This window comes from Hyla sarda, chromosome 4 (genome assembly GCF_029499605.1).
Source record: "Hyla sarda isolate aHylSar1 chromosome 4, aHylSar1.hap1, whole genome shotgun sequence".
NCBI classification, from domain to species: domain Eukaryota; kingdom Metazoa; phylum Chordata; class Amphibia; order Anura; family Hylidae; genus Hyla; species Hyla sarda.
Genome location: NC_079192.1, coordinates 115,798,476 through 115,823,682, shown reverse-complemented (window position 1 = coordinate 115,823,682; position 25,207 = coordinate 115,798,476). Strand labels below are relative to the sequence as shown.

Sequence of the window (25,207 nt, the reverse complement as noted above, 5' to 3'; positions counted from 1 at the left end):
CCAGACTCTACTCACAGACCTTCACCTTCATAGGCACCCAGTTCGGGTAAGGTATTGCTGCCTTTGTTTCCTCTGTGCCTCTTCGCCATAGATGCCATCTTCCTCACTTCACCAACACGCCCAGATACCAAAACATGACCTCTCGGCTCCGTCCCGATACAGAATAAATAGAAAATTTTATTAAAAACGTCTTGACCATGGTGTTGTGGCCCCTCTTCATTATATGAAATTTCTGCAAGAAACAAACAGATAATTAATATTTTGTCCACAAACTTCACCATGCATCAGGCTTAATGGACAAACTACTGAAATATGTTAGGAATCCTCATCTTTTTACCTTCATGTAAACATTTTATTGTATGTCTTAAATTCTACATTCAAGCCATTTGGCTTGAGTGTATTCAGGGTATAAATCCATTTCAGTTCCATTTTCTTCAGAAGTTATGTCCTGTCTCCGCCTCTCTTCACAGGCGCAACTTTATCAAAAATCATTACTTTGAGATCTTCTTCCTTATGCCCTTTCTCAATAAAATGCTTGGATATGGGCAGATCCATTTTGCCCTTGCGGATGCTATATCGGTGCTGATTCAGCCTGGTGCGTAAATCATATGTTGTTTCTCCGACATATAGCCATTCGCAAGGGCATTTGAGTACATAAATGATGAAGTCCGAGCTACATGTAAGATAACTTTTAATAGGGTAATGTACCTGTGTTGTCGGGTGTAAAAATTCTTCCCCTTTCATTAGATAATTACATGTCAAGCAACACCTACAAGGGAAGCACCCCTTCCTACTCACTGTCAGAAATCTCTGTCCACCCTTTTTACGTGAGATATCTGCCTTACGATCTTTAAGGTTAGGACCTCTACAATATGACATTAAGGGTGGTAAACGAAAGGCATAAATGTTGTCTTGTCCATCTCTAATTAGATGCCAGTGGTCTCTAATAATCTGTGCAATTTTGCAGGAGTTGTCATTGTAAGTAGTGATAAAGGGTAATCTCTCAGTACCTACACTTTTGGTCCTGGGCACATGTTTCTTAATTCTCTCTCTGTATCTTAATCAGTTTCTTAGGGTAACCCCTCATAAGGAACTGGTTAGTCATTTTCTCCAATGCTAACTTTAGTTTGTCATCTGTATGTGAACAATCTACTTAGATACGAAAGTTGCCATCCTCGTGCCATGGTAGAGTCCTTGCCGTACTGTCAAATGTTGAGGGCAGAACGGATAACAGATACAGATTACAAACTAAAGTTAGCATTGGAGAAAATGACTAACCAGTTCCTTATGAGGGGTTACCCTAAGAAACTGATTACAAGACAAAGAGAGAGAATTAAGAATCATGCGCCCATGACCAAAAGTGTAGGTACTGAGAGATCACTACCCTTTATCACTACTTACAATGACAACTCCTGCAAAATTGCACAGATTATTAGAGACCACTGGCCTCTAATTAGAGATGGACATGACAATATTGATGCCTTTCGTTTACCACCCTATATGTCATATCGTAGAGGTCCTAACCTTAAAGATCGTTTGGTTAAGGCAGATATATCATGTAAAAAGGGTGGACAGAGATTTCTGATAGTGAGTAGGAAGGGGTGTTTCCCTTGTAGGTCTTGCTTGACATGTAATTATCTAATGAAAGGGGAAGAATTTGTACACCCGACAACACAGGTACATTACCCTATTAAAAGTTATCTTACATGTAGCTCGGACTTCATCATTTATGTACTCAAATGCCCTTGCGAATTGCTATATGTCGGAGAAACAACATATGATTTATGCACGAGGCTGAATCAGCACCGATATAGCATCCGCAAGGGCAAAATTGATCTGCCCGTATCCAAGCATTTTGTTGAGAAAGGGCATAAGGAAGAAGATCTCAAAGTAATGATTGTTGATCAAGTTGCGCCTGTGAAGAGAGGCGGAGACAGGACTTTACTTCTGAAGAAAATGGAACTGAAATGGATTTATACCCTGAATACACTCAAGCCAAATGGCTTGAATGTAGAATTTAAGACATACAATAAAATGTTTAAATGAAGGTAAAAAGATGAGGATTCCTAACATATTTCAGTAGTCTGTCCATTAAGCCTGATGCATGGTAAAGTTTGTGGACAAAATATTAATTATCTGTTTGTTTCTTGCAGAAATTTCATATAATGAAGAGGGGCCACAACACCACGGTCAAGACGTTTTTTATAAAATTTTCTATTTATTCTGTATCGGGACAGAGCCAAGAGGTCATGTTTTGGTATCTGGGCGTGTTGGTGAAGTGAGGAAGATGGCATGTATGGCGAAGAGGCACAGAGGAAACAAAGACAGCAATACCTTACCCGAACTGGGTGCCTATGATGGTGAAGGTCTGTGAGTAGAGTCTGGGGGAAGCTTATGTAGCAGCTCTCCAGGTACTCGTGCTCACCCCTAGCAACCGGTTACCTGTCTGGGCATATCGGTGGATTTGGGGTTGACTAACACCAAGAGTTAAGGCCGGTGGAGGTGCTGGAATGTGAATATAGTGTACTACATCTTTACCCTCTCTCTATGTGCCTTGTATGATTGTTATCTTTTTGCTTGTGTGTCCTTTACCTGCCCATATTTTTGCCCATAGACAATATGGCTGCCGTGCGTGGGACCGATGCGGCTGCACATGCGCGAGGTAGTGGCGACTATGTTGCCGTGGCAGCGCGGATGCGCTCTTGTGATTGGTGTTCTCACACGGCTGACATCTTTCGGCTCCCTCCTGACACAGGCACAGGCTTAGCTCGCGCCTGCGTTGTCATTATTTCCTGATGCTTAATGTTTACATAGTGACATTAGTAGTGAGTGTCCACCCCTCTAGATATTGTTTTTAATAATGATTTCAATCCGAACGGTCACTTTTATGATTTTTGTATGTTTTGCACTGTACACTGTGCACTTTATATAATGATATATGTACAGCAAGTGATCACTGTTCTTAAAGCACTTTATTTATATGTTTACACTTGAGAATTACCTTTGACGTGATTAATTGCACCTGTATGTAGGAGGGTATATATACCGTCCATGTCTGTTCACTAACTATACTTGAAAAAGGCAGTGAGAGACTGCCGAAACGTTGCACTGATTTTGCTGTGAAGATGCAATAAATACTCACCTATTTTGAAGTTTACCTATATGTGCTGCGGTCCTGTGCTATTTGTATCTATCCACCTATACGTTTATCTATTCATTCATCCATCCATCCATCTATCTATCTATCCATCCATCTATCTATCAATCTATCTATTTATCTATCTATCTATTCATCCATATATCTAATGCAGTCAAAACAACAGCACATCCAAATCCACATATATGTACAAGGTGGGCCATTTATATGGATACACCTTAATAACATGGGAATGTTTGGTGATATTAACTTGCTGTTTGTGGCACATTAGTATATGTGAGAGGGGAAACTTTTCAAGATGGGTGGTGACCATGGCGGCCATTTTGAAGTCGGCCATTTTTAATCCTACTTTGGTTTTTTCAATAGGAAGAGGGTCATGTGACACATCAAACTTATTTGGAATTTCACAAGAAAAACAATGATGTGCTTGGTTTTAACATAACTTTATTCTTTCATGCCTTATTTACAAGTTTCTGACCACTTGTAAAATGTGTTCAATGTGCTGCCCATTTTGTTGGATTGTCAATACAACCCTCTTCTCCCACTCTTCACACACTGATAGCAACACTGCAGGAGAAATGCTAGCACAGGCTTCCAGTATCCGTAGTTTCAGGGGCTGCACATCTCGTATCTTCACAGCATAGACAATTGCCTTCAGATGACCCCAAAGATAAAAGTCTAAGGGGGTCAGATCAGGAGACCTTGGGGGCCATTCAACTGGCCCATGACGACCAATCCACTTTCCAGGAAACTGTTCATCTAGGAATGCTCGGACCTGACGCCCATCATGTGGTGGTGCACAATCTTGCTGGAAAAACTCAGGGAACATGCCAGCTTCAGTGCATTAAGAGGGAAACACATCCTCATGTAGCAATTTTACATATCCAGTGGCCTTGAAGTTTCCATTTATGAAGAATGGCCCCACTATCTTTGTACCCCATATACCACACCATACCATCAATTTTTGTGTTCCAACAGTCTTGGAGGGATCTATCCAATGTGGGTTAGTGTCAGACCAATAGCGGTGGTTATGTTTGTTAACTTCACCATTCACATTAAAGTTTGCCTCATCACTGAACAAAAGCTTCTGCGTAAACTGAGGGTCCTGTTCCAATTTTCATTTTGTCCATTCTGTAAATTCAGTGCGCCGATCTGGGTCATCCTCGTTGAGATGCTGCAGTAGCTGGAGTTTGTAAGGGTGCCATTTGTGAGTAGCTAATATCCGCCGAAGGGATGTTTGATTAATGCCACTCTCCAGTGACATGCGGCGAGTGCTACGCTGTGGGCTCTTGCTGAATGAAGCTAGGACAGCCACTGATGTTTCTTCATTAGTGACAGATTTCATGCCTCCACATTTTGGCAAATCCAACACTGAACCAGTTTCACGAAACTTAGCCAGCAAATTGCTAACTGTAGCATGGGAGATGGGTGGTCTCGTAGGGTGTCTTGCATTGAAATCTGCTGCAATGACCCGATTATCGCGTTGACCAGACATCAACACCAGCTCCTCATGTGTTAACCTCGATGATATGTCAATGGCTGTAAACAAAGATAAACTTGTAAATAACTCATGAAAACATTAAGTTACGTTAAAACCAAGCACACCAGTGTTTTTCTTGTGAAATTCCCAATAAGTTTGATGTGTCACATGACCCTCTTCCTATTGAAAAAACAAAATTTGGATTCAAAATGGCTGACTTCAAAATGGCCGCCATGGTCACCACGCATCTTGAAAAGTTTCCCCCCTCACATATACTAATGTGCCACAAACAGGAAGTTAATATCACTAACCATTCCCATTTTATTAAGGTGTATCTATATAGATGGCCCACCCAGTATATTTCTGTTAGGTGCATGCCATCATATGGCCCCTGGTCAGGGATACCAAGAATTCAATCCATGTAGAAAGGACAACAGCACACAAGATTTCATCCAAATAAAGTGCGTTTATTGCATCCTCGGCATAACAAAGTGCGACATTTCTGCTCTCTCTCACCACCTATATCTATCTATCCATCCATCTATCTAGTTCCAGATAGATGGAACTAGATATAATGACAGATTATATTTAAAATACATAAAACATGATGATGAAGATCACTTATATTTGTATTGTGATGATATTGATGAAGATAATTGTTTTACGACTGTATGACTGTATGTCCTACATTTCTGCATGAGGCTATTGAGTATGCAACATTTATTTCACAGTTAAATTCTCAATTTTCTAGGGATTTAAAGTTAAAACATCCTTCCAGTGATGAGGAAATAGATGTGCAGTATTAGGAAGCCATAAGCACATTAAGTACAATGATAACCGCATCTCTTCCAATAAACATTGCCCAAAATAGTTGTGTAAAATGCAGCATGAATAAATAATGAGGCTAATGTATAAATAATCCATAGAACAAAATGTGGCAGGTTTGTGGTGTTAAATGGATCCAGTAAATGGCAAAAGATAATTTGTGTGCAGACCTCCCCTGTGTCTTTCAAATAAGACAAGTTACATCATTGGCACTAATGCAGGTTGTTAGTAAATTTTGCCCCTGAGCTCTTGGCTCCTCCATTATTAATGCCAACCTCATTAATTATCAACAGAAATGCAAGACACTATTTTATCCACTTTATTGGTTACTGTAGTGGAGAGTTAAAGCTCTTGCCATGTAGCTTTTATCACTGATAAGGGATCAGAATAAGAGCCATTTTCTCAGTCCCTGGGGAAGAACATCATAGTGACATGATCTTTTGGGTTATAAAAACAATATCCGCCATCAGGATAATGACCGGCCTAGGCAGTTTTTCATTCCTTAGGTTAAACTCTGATGCTTCTGCGTTATGAGCACTGCAGAAATGTCAGATCAGTTAAAGAACCATCATTATTATTATTAATATTAATAACTATTTTAGATGGACAGATATTTCCGTAACATTTAACATTAACCTCAACAAGAAAAATAAAAATCTGCAATAAATATGGCTGGTAGATTTTGTGCTTATTTCTTTTTAAAAAAATTCTTAGTCAGCTATTGGTGTTTTCTTCTTCATTGGTATTCATGTGACAACCGCCATTCCAGTGCCTATTTGGTTTATCATCCAACATTAATGGTTATGATGCATAGCTTGGGTATATTTGATTTGGCATTCAGGTGTCTTTAAAAGTTGGGTGACCTTTGCTGTGGGAGTTTTAATAACAAACATCATTACATTTTCTCAGAATACGATATGACTAAGAAATAGTTGAATAGGATTTAAATAGAATTTAGATTATTGCTTATTATTTCCATTTTAGATAGAATGCTCTTGAATATACAGCTCTTTGCAATACTTGCAGTACTGACCTAAAATAGAACAGACTGCAGGAACCTTTCTGGAACAATCCTTAAAGAGATTATCCACAGGAGAGGGGATAACTAGCTGAGTGGTGGGGCCTGACTGCTAGGACTCCCTCTGATGACAAAAATGAAGATCAATTGTTCCACTAAGCGAACGGTGAGACAACGTGTATGCATAGTCATTACTTCATTAACTGTCTTTGAGGCTTCTGAATATTTCCAAGTTAATGGTTCAGCAATGTTTAGAGGTTCCATAGGCAAACAATGAAGCAGTGGCTGAGCATGCGCACCACCCTTCATTTACCTTCATTTATCAATTCTCTTCTGTTTTTGTGATCCCTGGGGGTCCCAGAGGTCAGGCAGGGATTACCCTTAAAGCGTGGGAAGATATGCTATGGCAGTGTCTATTCAAATAAGGAGTTTTTTTGTGATTATGATATGTTGCTAAGAAGCAGCTTGAACATATATATAGACATCGTCAAACCAACATTCATCTTCACTAGTTAAGATTACTTAAAGGGGGTCTATAACCATAAATATCATTGACAAATGAAAGTCAGGTTCACATGAATGGGGCAATTTTCAACAACCCATGTTCACATTTGTGCTGAGCCTAAAACGGGAGAAGCTTCCAGCAATGTACCGAGGTGCATGATCTCCATATTGTAGGCTCATATTGAGAGTCACAGCGGCTATATCCCTGTCAAACTGTCATTTAAATCCCATGTAATTGATATGCCATAAATGTTTATCTCCTTGGTGACCTCCAATATAACCTTTTTCTGGTATCACTAAGGGACCATGCACATTGAGGAAATACAGTGAGGAGTTTATTTGCTGAATTTCCTCAGCTGATCCACACCACCCAGAATTGACGCATATTCCGCACAGAATTCTAAGTATCAGAAATCCCTTGGACTAATGGGCTTTTTCAAACCCAGAACCTCTGACATATTAATAGAGCAGCAGGATTCCATTGTAAACAATGGGAGGCTGCTGCAAGGTATTCTACTCAGAATTTCCCCTTGGAAAATCTGAGCTGAATTTCCTTAGTGTGCATGGACACTAAGAGTTTTTTATTTATTTATTTTTTGCAATTAAAGTTTTAGGTTATATTGTATGTACTCCAAAACTGGGGAATGCAAAACAACTAGCACTGCAAAACAATAACCCTCCTAATCTCAATGAAAACAGAAATGTTTAGTTCATACAGTACATACTTTGGGATGTTACTGTAGCTACTATCTCATACAGACTCTCTTACTGAGCCATCTGCATTACTTAATAACCTGGCTCATGCCTGCCCACCGCTGAGAACTACCCACATAGCGTACAGGTCATTACACAAAACTTAGTTAAACAAAGTAAATGCAAAACAAAGTTTTTAACTTAATATAGACTATAATAGATCAAAGTTGTCCTCTGCGATTTTGCAGATAGAACAGATTTATCTTTTTAGAAAGGCATTAGAGGTGACATTTCGCAGTGCCTTTCCGGCATGTCCTGAAGAATGCTTATCCCCATAAGAATTTAAGCAGGAGAAGCAGCATTGCAGGTTACTTGTCACTGTTATATCACTAAATGTCACAGCAGCTGCCCCCACTGTATATATAATTATTGTGTATGGATTCCCACTTACCACTGTCTCTGATTTCATGCAGGATAATAGAAAACAACCAGTTCATCTGCAGCTGTGAAATCCGATGGATACAGATTGCTTATATGAAAAACGAGGCCAGCTTGAGGGAGCAGAGCCTGTTCTGTACGATGAGAGGCCACAACATTTCCCTTCATAGAATGGACATCTCACATTGTGGTGAGCAGCTATTTTAATATCAGATCATGACTTAAAGGATACCTAGTATTTTACAAACTTCAGACAGAAAACCTAATAATGGGCTTGTCACATTCCCAATGCACGTCTTGTTCATCTGGGTATTTTTTATTTTTTTTGCGACGAACAGACCCAGAACAGATTGGAGAACAAATGATACCACCGGGTCCAGATGGATCTGATTAACTTTAATAGGATCTGTTGGGGATCTGGTATTTTAGTGGCGTTGAGATGAAAAAAAACTAGGACATGCACAATTTTGGAAATGGGAACAAGCTCTAAACTATATTGAACCCTTTGAAACTACAAACCTACAAACACTGAACCAAATAAATGGAAAAAAAATACACTTTCTTATAATCACAAAAGTATTTAAAACACATAAAAAGAAATATCATATCACATCACAAAAAAATTGTGCAGCCAAAATGTTGCTTATTTGTGAATAAACTTCACAAGATTTTCACTTAGTTTTGGAGTGCTGCTGGATTCTTTTTGATATACATATACTGGATTATTTTGATAAACATATACTGGATTATTTTTATATACATATATGTGCATTTACTTGGATTCAAAAGTGCAGCACACCACTCTTTTGAGTCTCAGTAATACAGGTATAATCTTAGGAAATAATCTAAACATAGTCACTACTTACATTCAGGCAACAAGACACATCCCAGTATGTGCACATATACATGGACACTCCAGTTTGACAGAATACTAATATGTGCAACAAATTGCACAACCCTAATGTAAACCGAGTTTTGAACAGTGCTGAGAATACAACCGAGCTACTTCACTTTTGTTACGCCGAGCGCTCCGGGTCCCCGCTCCTCCCCGGAGCGCTCGCTACACTCTCGCTACTGCAGCGCTCCCGTCAGATCCACTGACCCGATGCGCTGCGATACCGCCTCCAGCCGGGATGCGATTCGCGATGCGGGTGGCGCCCGCTCGCGATGCGCACCCCGGCTCCCGTACCTGACTCGCTCTCCGTCGGTCCTGTCCCGGCGCGCGCGGCCCCGCTCCCTAGGGCGCGCGCGCGCCGGGTCTCTGCGATTTAAAGGGCCACTGCGCCGCTGATTGGCGCAAGTGGTTCTAATTAGTGTGTTCACCTGTGCACTCCCTATGTATACCTCACTTCCCCTGCACTCCCTCGCCGGATCTTGTTGCCATTGTGCCAGTGAAAGCGTTTCCTTGTGTGTTCCTAGCCTGTGTTCCAGACCTCCTGCCGTTGCCCCTGACTACGATCCTTGCTGCCTGCCCCGACCTTCTGCTACGTCCGACCTTGCTTCTGTCTACTCCCTTGTACCGCGCCTATCTTCAGCAGTCAGAGAGGTTGAGCCGTTGCTAGTGGATACGACCTGGTCACTACCGCCGCAGCAAGACCATCCCGCTTTGCGGCGGGCTCTGGTGAACAACAGTAGTGACTTAGAACCGGTCCACTAGCACGGTCCACGCCAATCCCTCTCTGGCACAGAGGATCCACCTCCTGCCAGCCGGCATCGTGACAGTAGATCCGGCCATGGATCCCGCTGAAGTTCCTCTGCCAGTTGTCGCCGACCTCACCACGGTGGTCGCCCAGCAGTCACAACAGATAGCGCAACAAGGCCACCAGCTGTCTCAACTGACCGTGATGCTACAGCAGCTACTACCACAGCTTCAGCAATCATCTCCTCCGCCAGCTCCTGCACCTCCTCCGCAGCGAGTGGCCGCTTCTGGCCTACGACTATCCTTGCCGGATAAATTTGATGGGGACTCTAAATTTTGCCGTGGCTTTCTTTCTCAATGTTCCCTGCACTTGGAGATGATGTCGGACCAGTTTCCTACTGAAAGGTCTAAGGTGGCTTTCGTAGTCAGCCTTCTGTCTGGAAAAGCTCTGTCATGGGCCACACCGCTCTGGGACCGCAATGACCCCGTCACTGCCTCTGTACACTCCTTCTTCTCGGAAATTCGAAGTGTCTTTGAGGAACCTGCCCGAGCCTCTTCTGCTGAGACTGCCCTGTTGAACCTGGTCCAGGGTAATTCTTCCGTTGGCGAGTACGCCGTACAATTCCGTACTCTTGCTTCAGAACTATCCTGGAATAATGAGGCCCTCTGCGCGACCTTTAAAAAAGGCCTATCCAGCAACATTAAAGATGTTCTGGCCGCACGAGAAATCCCTGCTAACCTACATGAACTCATTCATCTAGCCACTCGCATTGACATGCGTTTTTCCGAAAGGCGTCAGGAGCTCCGCCAGGATATGGACTTTGTTCGCACAAGGCGTTTTTTCTCCCCGGCTCCTCTCTCCTCTGGTCCCCTGCAATCCGTTCCTGTGCCTCCCGCCGTGGAGGCTATGCAGGTCGACCGGTCTCGCCTGACACCTCAAGAGAGGACACGACGCCGCATGGAGAATCTCTGCCTGTACTGTGCCGGTACCGAACACTTCCTGAAGGATTGTCCTATCCGTCCTCCCCGCCTGGAAAGACGTACGCTGACTCCGCACAAAGATGAGACAGTCCTTGATGTCAACTCTGCTTCTCCACGTCTTACTGTGCCTGTGCGGATATCTGCCTCTACCTTCTCCTTCTCTACTATGGCCTTCTTGGATTCCGGATCTGCAGGAAATTTTATTTTGGCCTCTCTCATCAACAGGTTCAACATCCCGGTGACCAGTCTCGCCAGACCCCTCTACATCAATTGTGTTAACAATGAAAGATTGGACTGTACCATACGTTTCCGCACGGAGCCCCTCCTAATGTGCATCGGACCTCATCACGAAAAAATTGAGTTTTTGGTCCTCCCCAATTGCACTTCCGAAATTCTCCTTGGACTACCCTGGCTTCAACACCATTCCCCAACCCTGGATTGGTCCACTGGGGAGATCAAGAGTTGGGGTACCTCTTGTTTCAAGGACTGCCTTAAACCGGTTCCCAGTACTCCTTGCCGTGACCCTGTGGTTCCCCCTGTAACCGGTCTCCCTAAGGCCTATATGGACTTTGCGGATGTATTCTGCAAAAAACAAGCTGAGACTCTACCTCCTCACAGGCCTTATGACTGTCCTATTGACCTCCTCCCGGGCACTACTCCACCCCGGGGCAGAATTTATCCTCTCTCCGCCCCAGAGACTCTTGCTATGTCTGAGTACATCCAGGAAAATTTAAAAAAGGGCTTTATCCGCAAATCCTCCTCTCCTGCCGGAGCCGGATTTTTCTTTGTGTCCAAAAAAGATGGCTCCCTACGTCCTTGCATTGACTACCGCGGTCTTAATAAAATCACGGTAAAGAACCGCTACCCTCTACCTCTCATCTCTGAACTCTTTGATCGCCTCCAAGGTGCCCACATCTTTACCAAACTGGACTTAAGAGGTGCTTATAATCTCATCCGCATCAGAGAGGGGGATGAATGGAAAACGGCATTTAACACTAGAGATGGACACTTTGAGTATCTGGTCATGCCCTTTGGCCTGTGCAACGCCCCTGCCGTCTTCCAAGACTTTGTTAATGAAATTTTTCGTGATCTCTTATATTCCTGTGTTGTTGTGTATCTGGACGATATCCTGATTTTTTCTGCCAACCTAGAAGAACACCGCCAGCATGTCCGCATGGTTCTTCAGAGACTTCGTGACAATCAACTTTATGCCAAAATGGAGAAATGTCTGTTTGAATGTCAATCTCTTCCTTTCCTAGGATACTTGGTCTCTGGCCAGGGACTACAAATGGATCCAGACAAACTCTCTGCCGTCTTAGATTGGCCACGCCCCTCCGGACTCCGTGCTATCCAACGTTTTTTGGTTCGCCAATTATTACAGACAATTTATTCCACATTTTTCCACCATTGTGGCTCCTATCATGGCTTTAACCAAAAAGAATGCCAATCCTAAGTCATGGCCTCCTCAAGCGGAAGACGCCTTTAAACAGCTCAAGTCTGCCTTTTCTTCGGCTCCCGTGCTCTCCAGACCTGACCCATCTAAACCCTTCCTATTGGAGGTTGATGCCTCCTCAGTAGGAGCTGGAGCGGTCCTTCTACAAAAAAATTCTTCCGGGCATGCTGTTACTTGTGGGTTTTTTTCTAGGACCTTCTCTCCGGCGGAGAGGAACTACTCCATCGGGGATCGAGAGCTACTAGCCATTAAATTAGCACTTGAGGAATGGAGGCATCTGCTGGAGGGATCAAGATTTCCAGTTATTATTTACACCGATCACAAGAACCTCTCCTATCTCCAGTCTGCCCAACGGCTGAATCCTCGCCAGGCCAGGTGGTCTCTGTTCTTTGCCCGATTTAATTTTGAAATTCACTTTCGGCCTGCCGATAAGAACATTAGGGCCGATGCTCTCTCTCGTTCCTCGGATGCCTCGGAAGTAGAGCTCTCTCCGCAACACATCATTCCTCCTGACTGCCTGATCTCCACTTCTCCAGCCTCCATCAGGCAAACTCCTCCAGGGAAGACCTTCGTCTCTCCACGCCAACGCCTCGGAATCCTCAAATGGGGTCACTCCTCCCATCTCGCAGGTCATGCGGGCATCAAGAAATCCGTGCAACTCATCTCTCGTTTCTATTGGTGGCCGACTCTGGAGACGGATGTTGTTGATTTTGTGCGGGCCTGCACTGTCTGTGCCCGGGATAAGACTCCTCGCCAGAAGCCCGCTGGTCTTCTTCATCCTCTGCCTGTCCCCGAACAGCCTTGGTCTCTGATTGGTATGGACTTTATTACAGACTTACCCCCATCCCGTGGCAACACTGTTGTTTGGGCGGTCGTTGATCGATTCTCCAAGATGGCACATTTCATCCCTCTTCCTGGTCTTCCTTCAGCGCCTCAGTTGGCAAAACAATTTTTTGTACACATTTTTCGTCTTCACGGGTTGCCCACGCAGATCGTCTCGGATAGAGGCGTCCAATTCGTGTCAAAATTCTGGAGGGCTCTCTGTAAACAACTCAAGATTAAATTAAACTTTTCTTCTGCCTATCATCCTCAATCCAATGGGCAAGTAGAAAGAATTAACCAGGTCCTGGGTGATTATTTACGGCATTTTGTTTCCTCCCGCCAGGATGACTGGGCAGATCTTCTACCATGGGCCGAATTCTCGTATAACTTCAGAGTCTCTGAATCTTCTTCCAAATCCCCATTTTTCGTGGTGTACGGCCGTCACCCTCTTCCCCCCCTCCCTACTCCCTTGCCCTCTGGTTTGCCCGCTGTGGATGAAATATCTCGTGATCTTTCCACCATATGGAAAGAGACCCAAAATTCTCTCTTACAGGCTTCATCACGCATGAAGAAGTTTGCTGATAAGAAAAGAAGAGCTCCCCCCATTTTTTCTCCAGGAGACAAGGTATGGCTCTCCGCTAAATATGTCCGCTTCCGTGTTCCTAGCTACAAATTGGGACCACGCTATCTTGGTCCTTTCAAAATTTTGTGCCAGATTAATCCTGTCTCTTACAAACTTCTTCTTCCTCCTTCTCTTCGTATTCCTAATGCCTTTCACGTTTCTCTTCTTAAACCACTCATCATCAACCGTTTCTCTCCCAAACTTGTTTCTCCCACTCCTGTTTCCGGCTCCTCGGACATCTTCTCCGTAAAGGAGATACTGGCCTCCAAGAAGGTCAGAGGGAAAACCTTTTTTTTGGTCGATTGGGAGGGCTGTGGTCCTGAAGAGAGATCCTGGGAACCTGAGGACAATATCCTAGACAAAAGTCTGCTCCTCAGGTTCTCAGGCTCTAAGAAGAGGGGGAGACCCAAGGGGGGGGGTACTGTTACGCCGAGCGCTCCGGGTCCCCGCTCCTCCCCGGAGCGCTCGCTACACTCTCGCTACTGCAGCGCTCCGGCCGATACCGCCTCCAGCCGGGATGCGATTCGCGATGCGGGTGGCGCCCGCTCGCGATGCGCACCCCGGCTCCCGTACCTGACTCGCTCTCCGTCGGTCCTGTCCCGGCGCGCGCGGCCCCGCTCCCTAGGGCGCGCGCGCGCCGGGTCTCTGCGATTTAAAGGGCCACTGCGCCACTGATTGGCGCAAGTGGTTCTAATTAGTGTGTTCACCTGTGCACTCCCTATGTATACCTCACTTCCCCTGCACTCCCTCGCCGGATCTTGTTGCCATTGTGCCAGTGAAAGCGTTTCCTTGTGTGTTCCTAGCCTGTGTTCCAGACCTCCTGCCGTTGCCCCTGACTACGATCCTTGCTGCCTGCCCCGACCTTCTGCTACGTCCGACCTTGCTTCTGTCTACTCCCTTGTACCGCGCCTATCTTCAGCAGTCAGAGAGGTTGAGCCGTTGCTAGTGGATACGACCTGGTCACTACCGCCGCAGCAAGACCATCCCGCTTTGCGGCGGGCTCTGGTGAACACCAGTAGTGACTTAGAACCGGTCCACTAGCACGGTCCACGCCAATCCCTCTCTGGCACAGAGGATCCACCTCCTGCCAGCCGGCATCGTGACAACTTTGACGTGTCAAAGTTTGTTTAAATAATGCTAACTTAATTTCCTGTTATGGCCATCATATTTTACTTTATTTACAGTCTACACTAATAAAAGATGAGCCTTGTAACAAAGCAGTGATGTAAGCGAGACAACAAACTTTCTATTTGCCACTGTCCCAACATCTACACACGGTAAAGCACTTCATCAACGACGTTATAATTTGCAGTTTCTCCAGTCTTCACCAGCTGTAAAGAGTGTCATAATGGACCTCCACCCTAGTAGGCTCATTGCACAGTTGTTATGCAATACAAATAAAAAAGTCTAAGGGAGTTAACATCTATTGAAACCTCCTGCCTTCTAGCAAATAGCATGACCACATGAATGGATCTTGAATGTAGTTAGTCTAGGTACTCCATGTAGCTGTGAAACACCATATTGTCCCGTCCCATCACAGAGCCACCTCGGAGCGGCAGTGTGATGCATTAAGCCTAGCTGAGGCAGCCAGGGCATTATAAAAAAGAAAGAGAGATTTCTCCTTTAAGATATACTAAAATGGTTTTAATTCTAGAGAGTTAAAACTCCAGTTTTAATATGCACCAGATTTATCACAGTATGTCACACTCATTGATAAATCTGGTGCAAAAGAAGACTATCTAGTTCAAATTTAGACAAATTTTTTGTCGGCTTAAACTGCACAGAATAGGGGGAGATTCATCAAGACCTGTGCTGAGGAAAAGTTGACCAGTTGCCATAGCAAACTATCAAACTGCTTCTTTAATCTTTGAAAAGGCCTCCTAATTATAAAGGAAGTGATCTGATTGGATGCTATGGGCAACTAGTCAATTTTTCCTTAGCACAGGTCTTGATGAATCTCCCCAATGTGTGCCAAATTTTGCTTAATCTTAAAGCACCTTAAACCATACCCCCTTTCGATAAAGCCACACACCACTGTTTCTGGCAAGTGTCTAAAACACACCTTATAAATCTGGCACAAGTACTGCAAGATAGGTTTCAGTACCAATTGCAACATAATTTGGGCACATTAGCAATAGTAAATCTGTGGCATTGTTAGCAATACTTCAGTATTATGGCATACAATTGAACATGGCAGATTTCTTACATATATATCTTCCAGAAAAAGAAACCTTCATGTTCTTTATTACAAAGTTATAGAGACACAAAGGTGCTCATAGTAGGCCATGGATGCCATATGAGTGACATATTCATGTGTTCATGTATTCTCAGGCAGATTTCACATACTTATGAAGTGGTGAGTCAGAAGGAGATATACACTATGACATATGAAGACTTTGGCAAAAATAGCATGACAATATATTTTACCATTGTGGAAATCAGTGACGGTCCAAAATCAAAAACATCACCAATTAGATTTTCTCACATGTATGTAAGACATATCAGATCATTTTGACAGTAGCTTTAGGAAATATTCCTAGGATCTCTATGAGAAACTATGTTGAGTCAGTCCTTGTCCTTTCCATGTTATGCCTACTTAAATTATCGGTGTCAACGATAAAAGAAAAAGCCAAAAAAATAACAGGGATATGTCATGCTGGGTGGCATTTGCCCTTGCGTTTCTACCTCCTAAAGTCGAGGGAAAGAGACATTATAAAAAAAATTGGACTGCAAAAAACAGAGACTCAAAAATGCACAGTGCGTCACCACAGCATGACTAAGAATTCATGACTCCCCATTGTTTTATATGCAATTGGCCATAAAATACATGTAAAATACTGCAAATGACAAAAGCCACGCAAATCCATTAAGCGAAGCTGGTCCTAAGGGATGAAAAGGGAGAGATCAGCTTGGCTGAGTCTCCTCTTCTACTCAGCGTGATTCTCAGTGAACGGAGCAGTAGAGCAATGTCCTGCCTATATCACCGCAGAGAATATAATCTAAAATCATTGTAGAAAAATGAGCTCTTACTGTTTGTCTATGGCTATGTGTTCCATTATCAGTTGTCTCTTTCATGCGAAGTTTGTATTTTAAGAGACAATAAAACAAGTCGTTTTCAGTATGCAGGTACGATGCTGATTTGAATTATGTTATCACCGCTCCTCATGGCACCGAGCATCTTAATGTATTCTGGCCTTCTTGTCTTCCTAGAGGATTAGCCGCTGTTATCGAGATAAGTAATTCTCCCTGCCACTCAGAGTTCTATTCTGCGCTGCCTGCCAACAGGTGTTGAAGAATATGTGATCAATATAATCAGCTTAGTGCAACAGTTTAAGGCTCTTTCATTTTGTTTGCAAAAAAAATGTAAAACCTGAAGACGATCCCTTATTTTCAAGTACCTTTTTTATTTTGTCGCTCGGTGAGCCATGGATGTAAATCCTCTATATTAATGTATTCCTACTAGTACCTTCTGGATTAGGAACCCAGAGCAATTACAATTGTTGATCACATTGTTGTGAGTAGGTTTTATTTTTTCCGCCTAATATCAGCAAAAGGCTTCAAGATAAAAAATGTTGCCTATTAGGGGACTATAATATAATCATTAAGTTGTCCGTTGGAAATAAAGATAGGCAAAGATGCAGCACTTAACTGTTTGGAGGGATGAAATGAAACCATATCTTGGAATAATTAGATTTTCCGGGATAGGCTTTTCATTTCTGAACTGGTGAACTTCTCAGCAAATCCTATTTATCAAGAAGAGGTAAGATGTAATCTGATTATTTGCTGTTAACTTTTCTTCTTTTCTATGTGCAGACATCCCGGGGGTCAGTGTCAGTCACAGTAGTTTGGAGGTACATGAAGGGGACAATGCTGTGGTTACCTGTAATGGTTCGGGGTCACCCTTACCGGATGTTGACTGGACCGTGTCACACCTCCATTCAATCAGCACACATCAGGTGAGAATCAAAACCTACAGATTATGTGAATACCCAGGCAATAAGGCTGAAAAAAGAACATATCATTAAAGATCATTCCACCATGATCATGAGAGATAGGCTAAGTTCACATTGTCATTGTGCTTCGTCCGCTTCTGGCTTGGTTTGGCTCATTTTTTGGCCCCAAACGGATTGGAACACAACCAACTCCAACCCGGGGATCCGGTATTTTACCAGAGTTTAGTAGAGAAAAAAAAGGTGCATTCACTATTTTTTTTCTCTGTTAAATTCCCATAGTTTTGACAGATTTTTTTTTACAGAAATCCGACAGGGCTCCATATAGCGGAGCCTGACAGCAATGTCAGGGCTTACTAGTATTCTAGTACTGATACCTAATATTACATGTTTATAGGAAAAAACATCCAAACTTCTTGTAAATTTATTTAGCAGCCAATATTTTTTTTTAAGTCTGTACCGCAAAATTAGGTGCACATGTAAAAATGTGCCCTTGCTTACATTTCCCACTGCCTCCAAAAATGTTGGTTGTGAGATGATTGAATTACAAAAAAACTACACAATATGGTTGTACTCTGTACAGTATGTGTCTAAGTGTGACCACCCAGTAGTTGTGACTGGTGAAAGGTAAACCTAAAAAACTTTTTGGGAGGTTTTAATTGAATCAGCTTGTCAAAATGTTTGCAGAATCAACTGCCAAATGCAGATTTGGCCCTATACTTGTTGGGCCAATAGTATAGCATCACTGCTTTACTTTTTGGGCCAGACAGTAAGCGGCAATTCATAGTGCATCATTGCCTACTGTACAGGAGCATGATCTCCTGCTAAAATTACAGGAGCCCCCTCTACTGTAAAATGTTTCTGTTGCACCTTATGTTATGGCTATATTATGTGATTTAGAGTTGGCATGTTTTGTAGAGGTTTCTACAAACATGCCAAGTTGAAGAAGAATGTAATCATTTGCTGTATCCAAAGCAGTTCTAAGAGTGGGATTTGTGGACAAGCTTATTTAAGCATAAAGAGGTCAGCTGGTTATTGCATTCTATTGTAATACTCTGTATGTCTCTCTGCTCAGAGAATTTTTGCTGGGCCAGACACAGAGCACCAAGCCCGGCAAGTGCAAGCAGTGGCACTGCCTAGAAATGTTTATCCTCAATGGGACAGTTTTATCAATACAAAGAAGAGAGAGCAAGTCCAGCTCAACACCTATACCGCCGTGTCTCGGACACGTGTAGACCAGCACGTTAGAGATAGGCAAAGGAGAAGAAGGCGTCCAGCGCTCGGCATGCGGTAAAAACGACTGCTTTATTCTTTGTCAATGGGACAATGTTTGTGTCCCATTGACAAAGAATAAAGCAGTCATTTTTACCGCATGCCAAGTGATGGACGCCATCTTCTCCTTTGCCTAGTTTTATCAATAGTGCTGTAAGAACCAAATGCATAGTCTTCTTGAGCGACCAAAATTTTAATAATAATATATTTTAAAAAAAGTACATTATTCATAGAATGCAAATATAAAGCTAATTTAATGTGGTTCGAACATACAGTTCTTAAACTTGGTATAACCAATGTTGTAATATGCATGAATTTAAGGTAAGGTTACAATTGGCACAACCAGCTAGGCATTTTGCCAATAAATGGAGAATGCTTTTTAATACACTGCTCAAAAAAAATAAAGGGACCACTAAGATAACACATCCTAGATCTGAATGAATGAACTTATCGTATGAAATACTTTCATCTTTACATAGCTGAATGTGCTGACAACAAAATTACCAAAAAAAATATCAATGGAAATCAAATTTATCAATCCATTGAGGTTTGGATGTGGAGTCAAACTCAAAATAAAAGTGGAAAACCACACTACAGGCTGATCCAACTTTGATGTAATGTCTATAGATGAGCTAACTTTTCAAAAATTTGATTCGGCCGATTCGCCGAATTTTCCCGAAAAGTTTGTTTCGATCCGAATTTGTTCGCGGTGAATCGATATTAAAGAGGCTATTTCTAGCCTACATACAGCCTCTATAGGGGTAGAGAACACTTTTCTGTGTCCTAAAACGCATATGGAGTATGCTGGGGTAGTGAAATAATACTGTTATTCAGAATAGCATGTAATCTACCGGCATCGCTCTTAGAATCACTGCAGCACAATGACAGAGCCTGGTGGTGGCATCAGTGTCAGGAGACCATATAGTGACTGAATGACATAGCGTGGAGGTGTTGGCAGCATGAGGACACCCTATAGTGGCTGAATGGCACAGCGTGAAGGTGTTGGCAGCATGAGGACACCATATAGTGCCTGAATGGCACAGCGTGGAGGTGTTGGCAGCATGAGGACACCATCTAGTGGCTGAATGGCACAGCGTGGAGGTGTTGGCAGCATGAGGACACCATATAGTGCCTGAATGGCACAGCGTGGAGGTGTTGGCAGCATGAGGACACCATATAGTGGCTGAATGGCACAGCGTAAAGGTGTTGGCAGCATGAGGACACCATATAGTGGCTGAATGACACAGCGTGGACATGTTGGCAGCAAGAGGAGACCATTTGGTGGCTGAATGGCACAGCGTGGAGTTGGCTGATGCACTAGTACACTACCCACCAGGGCTTCACAATCCCCCCAAAAAACAACACAATATATGACATTTCTGACAAAGATTTCTGATAGGTAGCACCCGCTATCCAAAAATGAGAAATTTCCAAACCCAGGCCCCACCTCTGCGGCATCAGGAACCCATATATTGCCTGAAGGATATAGCCTGGAGTTGGCTGATGCACCAGTACACACCCGGGCTTCACAATCCCCTCCAAAAAACAACAACATTTTAGAAATGTTTTAAAGAAATACCTTTGTGTAAGAACAAGCGCATATCCAACAGTTCACAAGACTCTATAATGCAGGATGGTGGACCACCCAAAGACATTCTTCTCAAAAATAATAAACCACACAATGTTTGAAATTTTTTTACAAAAGCTTATTCAATATGTGTGTAAGCGCATCTGTCTCCAAAAGATCAGATCACCAAAGGACTTTTTTCACCCAAAATGATGAAGCAGAGTTCATCCCTGTCCGTATTATTATTATTTTTTTTAATTTTCATTAAAAAATCACACGCAACAAGAGTTCCGTTGTGTAACGATTAGCATTCTAGAAAATTCTATTTTATTACCGATAAAATTATCAGTAAATTAAAAAAAAAAAAAACACTACCCAAGAGTGTTTAATTACCCCATACATTACACCAGGAGCAGTCAGGAGTAGGCCTCAGCAGTACCCAAGAGGCTTTAATAACCCCATACCTTTGCACGATCAATTGCGAGATCGAGCAATACCAGATGTGTTATGCCCTAAGATTTCCGGGGCCGCAGCCGCGCTCCACTGAACGGATTAGCGTGTCTCTATCTTTCAAGGACAGGTGCGTGTTGCACGCTGAAATCAGTTCGTGATATGGATCTGGGATTGCAATTATTTAACCTTAACACGAGGAATTACCAGTAAGTGAGGGTCATAAGTTGGCGTTGATTAAGTCCCTGCCCTTTGTACACACCGCCCGTCCCGATTGAATTAGTTAGTGAGTTGGTTAGTGAGGTCCACGGATCGGCCCAGGCGGGGTAGGAGAAGGCCCTGGCAGAGCGCCGAGAATTTAATGATCATTGTTGAAATTTGCATTAAGCATGTATTTAGCTACTGCTAAACATCCAAAAATGTAAGGCCCAAAGCCAGAGGCACCAGGGAGGCAAGTAGTTCCTGAAAGACACAGAATGAGTCTGGATCATGCATTTGCAGTACCCAAGAGGTTTTCATAATCCCTTACGTTTAAAAATCAATGTTTACATTTGCATTAAGCATGTATTTAGCTACTGCTAAACTTCAAAAAATTATAGGCCCAAGGCCTGAGGCACCAGGGAGGCAAGTAGTTTGTGAAAAACACAGAATGAGTCTGGAGCAGTCATTCGCAGTACCCAAGAGGGTTTCATAACCCCTTACATTTAAAGATCAATGTTGACATTTGCATTAAGCATGTATTTAGCTATTGCTAAACTTCAAAAAATTATAGGCCCAAGGCCAGAAGCATCAGTTTTCCCCATATTTGGAGCATAGTTGTCCCCCAGATTAGGCAGCATAGATGTCGCCCAGATTAGGCAGCATATATGTCCCCCAGATTAGGAGCAAAGTTGTCCCCCAGATAAAGAGCATAGTTGTCCCCCAGATTAGGCAGCATAGATGTCCCACAGATTAGGAGCATACTTGTCCCCCAGAGTAGGCAGCATAGATGTCCCCCGGATTAGGAGCATACTTGTCCCCCAGATTAGGCAGCATAGATGTCCCCCAGATTAGGAGCATACTTGCCCCCCAGAGTAGGCAGCATAGATGTACCCCAGATTAGGAGCATACTTGTCCCCCAGATTAGGCAGCATAGATGTCCACCAGATTAGGAGTTTAGTTGTCCCCCAGATTAGGAGCATACTTGTCCCCCAGATTAGGAGCATAGTTGTCCCCCAGATTAGGCAGCAGAGATGTCACCCAGATTAGGCAGCATAGATGTCCCCCAGATTAGGAGCATACTTGTCCCCCAGAGTAGGCAGCATAGATGTCCCCCAGATTAGGAGCATACTTATCCCCCAGATTAGGCAGCATAGATGTCCACCAAATTTGGAGCTTACTTGTCCCCCAGATTAGGAGCATATTTGTCCCCCAGATAAGGAGCATAGTTGTCTCCCAGATTAGGCAGCATACATGTCACCCAGATTAGGCAGCATTGATGTCTCCCAGATTAGGCAGCATAGATGTTCCCCAGATTAGGCAGCATAGATGTCCCCCAGATTAGGAGCATAGTTGTCCCCCAATCAGCACGGGCCGGTCAGAGCAAATCAAAGGGCCGTATGTGGCAAGCGGGCCGTACAATGCCCAGGTCTGCCCCAGAGGGTTTCATAACCAACCACAATAGAGAAAATTTTGTTGTAGGAGCATGGTCAATCTACTCAGAGCCATCTGTCATTGCTGGCTGGAAATCCTGGCTGATCCATCCCTGATTCATCTTGACAAACGTCAGTCTCTCCACATTTTTAGTGGACAGATGAGTTCGCCTTGGGGTGACGATGGCCCCGGCCGCACTAAACACCCGCTCTGATGGCACACTACTGGCCAGGCAGGACAGCTTTTCCAGGGCAAACTCCGCTAGTTGCGGCCATAAATCGAGTTTGGCTGCCCAGAAGTCCAGCGGATCTTCAACGGTTGTTGGCAGGGTCATGTCGAGGTAAGCCACCACCTGCTGGTTCAGGTCCTGCTCCATGTCCACCTGCTGCTGATGAGTAGCTTCACTATGCGGCTGAAGGAAGCTACTCATCAGCGACTGTAGACTCAGGCTGCTGATTGAGCCAGTACTGCTCCTTCCACCCCTCCCCTCCCCAGCAGCCGTGGCAGTGGAAGGTGAGCACAGAGGGCCCCCCGAGTCAGACCTGCGAGTGGATGGACCATGTGGCCAACCGACTACGTAGAAGCTCCCTGAAGTAGGTCAGTTTGTCCTCCCTCTCAGTGGGTGTAAAAAAGGCCCCCATTCTGGGCCGGTAGCGAGGGTCTAATAAGGTGGAGATCCAGAAGTCATTGCGCTGACGAATTTTGACAATTCGGGGGTCACTACTCAAGCAACTCAGCATGCATCTTGCCATTTGTGACAGTGACTCGCTGGGACTACCTGCCTCCATCTCCGCTGCATACTGCCACGGTGTGTCTGGGTCCTCTGTCTCGCCTCCCTCGTAATAACCCTCCAGCTCCTCTGGCTGCTCCTCCTCTCCTGTCCAATGACCAGAAACACTGGCCATCTCATCCACCATAAAATGTGCTCCGCTCTGCCCCTCATCATCCTCCTCCAGTTCATCCCCCACAGGACTCATGTAGCCTTCTGATGTAGGCACAATGTCTCCATTGCCGTGACCAGCCATGTTTTCAATCATTTTTTAGAGTAAATGTAGGAGTGGAATTACGTCGTTCATGGCGTAATTCGAGCGACTAACAAAAAATGTGGCTTCCTCAAAGGGCCTCAGCAAACGGCAGATGTCACGTATGAGCTGCCACTTGTTCACATTGAAGTTACACATGGGAGTACTCCTATCTGCTTGTATCATCATCAAAAAATCTGTGATGGCTTTTCTTTGTTCGTATAGTCTGTCCAACATATGGAGGGTGGAATTCCAACGTGTGGCAATGTCACAAATGAGACTATGTTGTGGGATACCGTTCTGAAACTGCAGCTCAAGCAAAGTGTGCTTGGCGGTGTACGAGTGGCTGAAGTGCATGTACAGTTTGCTTGCCATTGTCAGGACGTCTTGCAAATGGGGTGAACTTCTTGACAACCAGATTCAACATGTGTGCCATGCAGGGCGAATGGTTCACACTTCCTTGTTGCAGCGCGGCCACAATGTTCTTCCCATTGTCGGTCACCATGGTTCCCATTTCCAGATTTCGTGGAGTAAGCCATACTCGGATTACTTCCCTAATGAACTTCAGCAGTTCCTCCCCTGTGTGACTCCGTTCGCCAAGGCAAACCATGTGAAGGACGGCTTGACACCGCTTTGCCCTACACACGTGGTACGATGAAGGTCCACCGAGATTTGGACGTGCAGTGGAGGCCGAGGACACGGGGGAGGAGGAGGAGGAGGCGCACACTGTAAAAGGACCAACTGCCTGGGAGCGAGAGCGTGGAGGAGGAAGTGGTGTGACCTGTCCAAGTTGCTGTTGTGGCAGTGCAGGAACAACATTTACCCAGTGGGCCGTAAAAGACATGTATTGTCCCTTCCCGTAGTTACAGCTCCACACGTCGGCGCTGCCGTGCACTTTTGAACACACCGACAGGCTCAAGGACTGGCCCACCTTCTCTTGTACAAACTTATGCAGGGCTGGTACAGCCTTCTTCGCAAAGAAATGACTGCTTGGGACTTTCCACCTCGGCTCGGCACAAGCCATCAATTCCCTGAAAGCTGCAGAGTCCACCAGTTGGAAAGGGAGGGACTGCAACACCAGCAACTTGGACAGGAGCACATTCAACTTCTGTGCCGTTGGATGAGTGGGCGCATACTGTTGTCTCTTGGACATGGCTTCGCCGATCGATTGTTGGCGGAATGACTGACTACGAGCGGAAGAAGCAGGAGCACAAGAAGGAGGGTTTTACACAATGGTCCCTTCGGCTGAGGTGGTGGAGCCTTGGCTGGATGACGGAGGGAGCGGATGGCCACTGGGTGATGCGGCAGGCTGGACCACTACATCGGAGCCACGGTTATCCCAGGCCGCTTTATGGTGGCGAATCATGTGTTGACGCAGAGCCGTGGTGCCGGGAATGGGAACCTTGCCACGCTTCACTTTCTGCCGACAGATTTTGCATGTGACTACGCTAAGGTCCTCCGGATTCTTTATGAAGAACAACCACACCGCAGAGTAGCTGATCTTTCCACCCGCAGTCCGCACTATTTCACTGCTATTGGCGCCGTCTACAGGAACCCCTGTTCCACTACCTCCCTGAATGGTAGCTTGCTGCGAAGCAGATGGTCTCCCCCTGGCACGTTTGGCTCCTGAATTTCCACTACCACCACGCTGATTGCCAACCGTGCTACCACCTTGCTGCCTC

The 25,207-nt window shown here is 44.4% G+C and overlaps 1 protein-coding gene across 9 annotated transcripts in view; it reads left to right on the top strand.

The window, feature by feature from the left end:
- NTRK3 (neurotrophic receptor tyrosine kinase 3) overlaps positions 1 to 25,207 on the top strand; it is a 688,036-nt gene that overhangs the window by 340,421 nt on the left and 322,408 nt on the right. For all 9 annotated transcript variants that reach the window (XM_056571897.1, XM_056571898.1, XM_056571895.1 and 6 more), the window contains 2 exons: positions 8,151 to 8,305; positions 17,446 to 17,588. In XM_056571897.1, the coding sequence (XP_056427872.1) occupies positions 8,151 to 8,305; positions 17,446 to 17,588 (298 nt within the window). The remainder of the gene's footprint in view (positions 1 to 8,150; positions 8,306 to 17,445; positions 17,589 to 25,207) is intronic.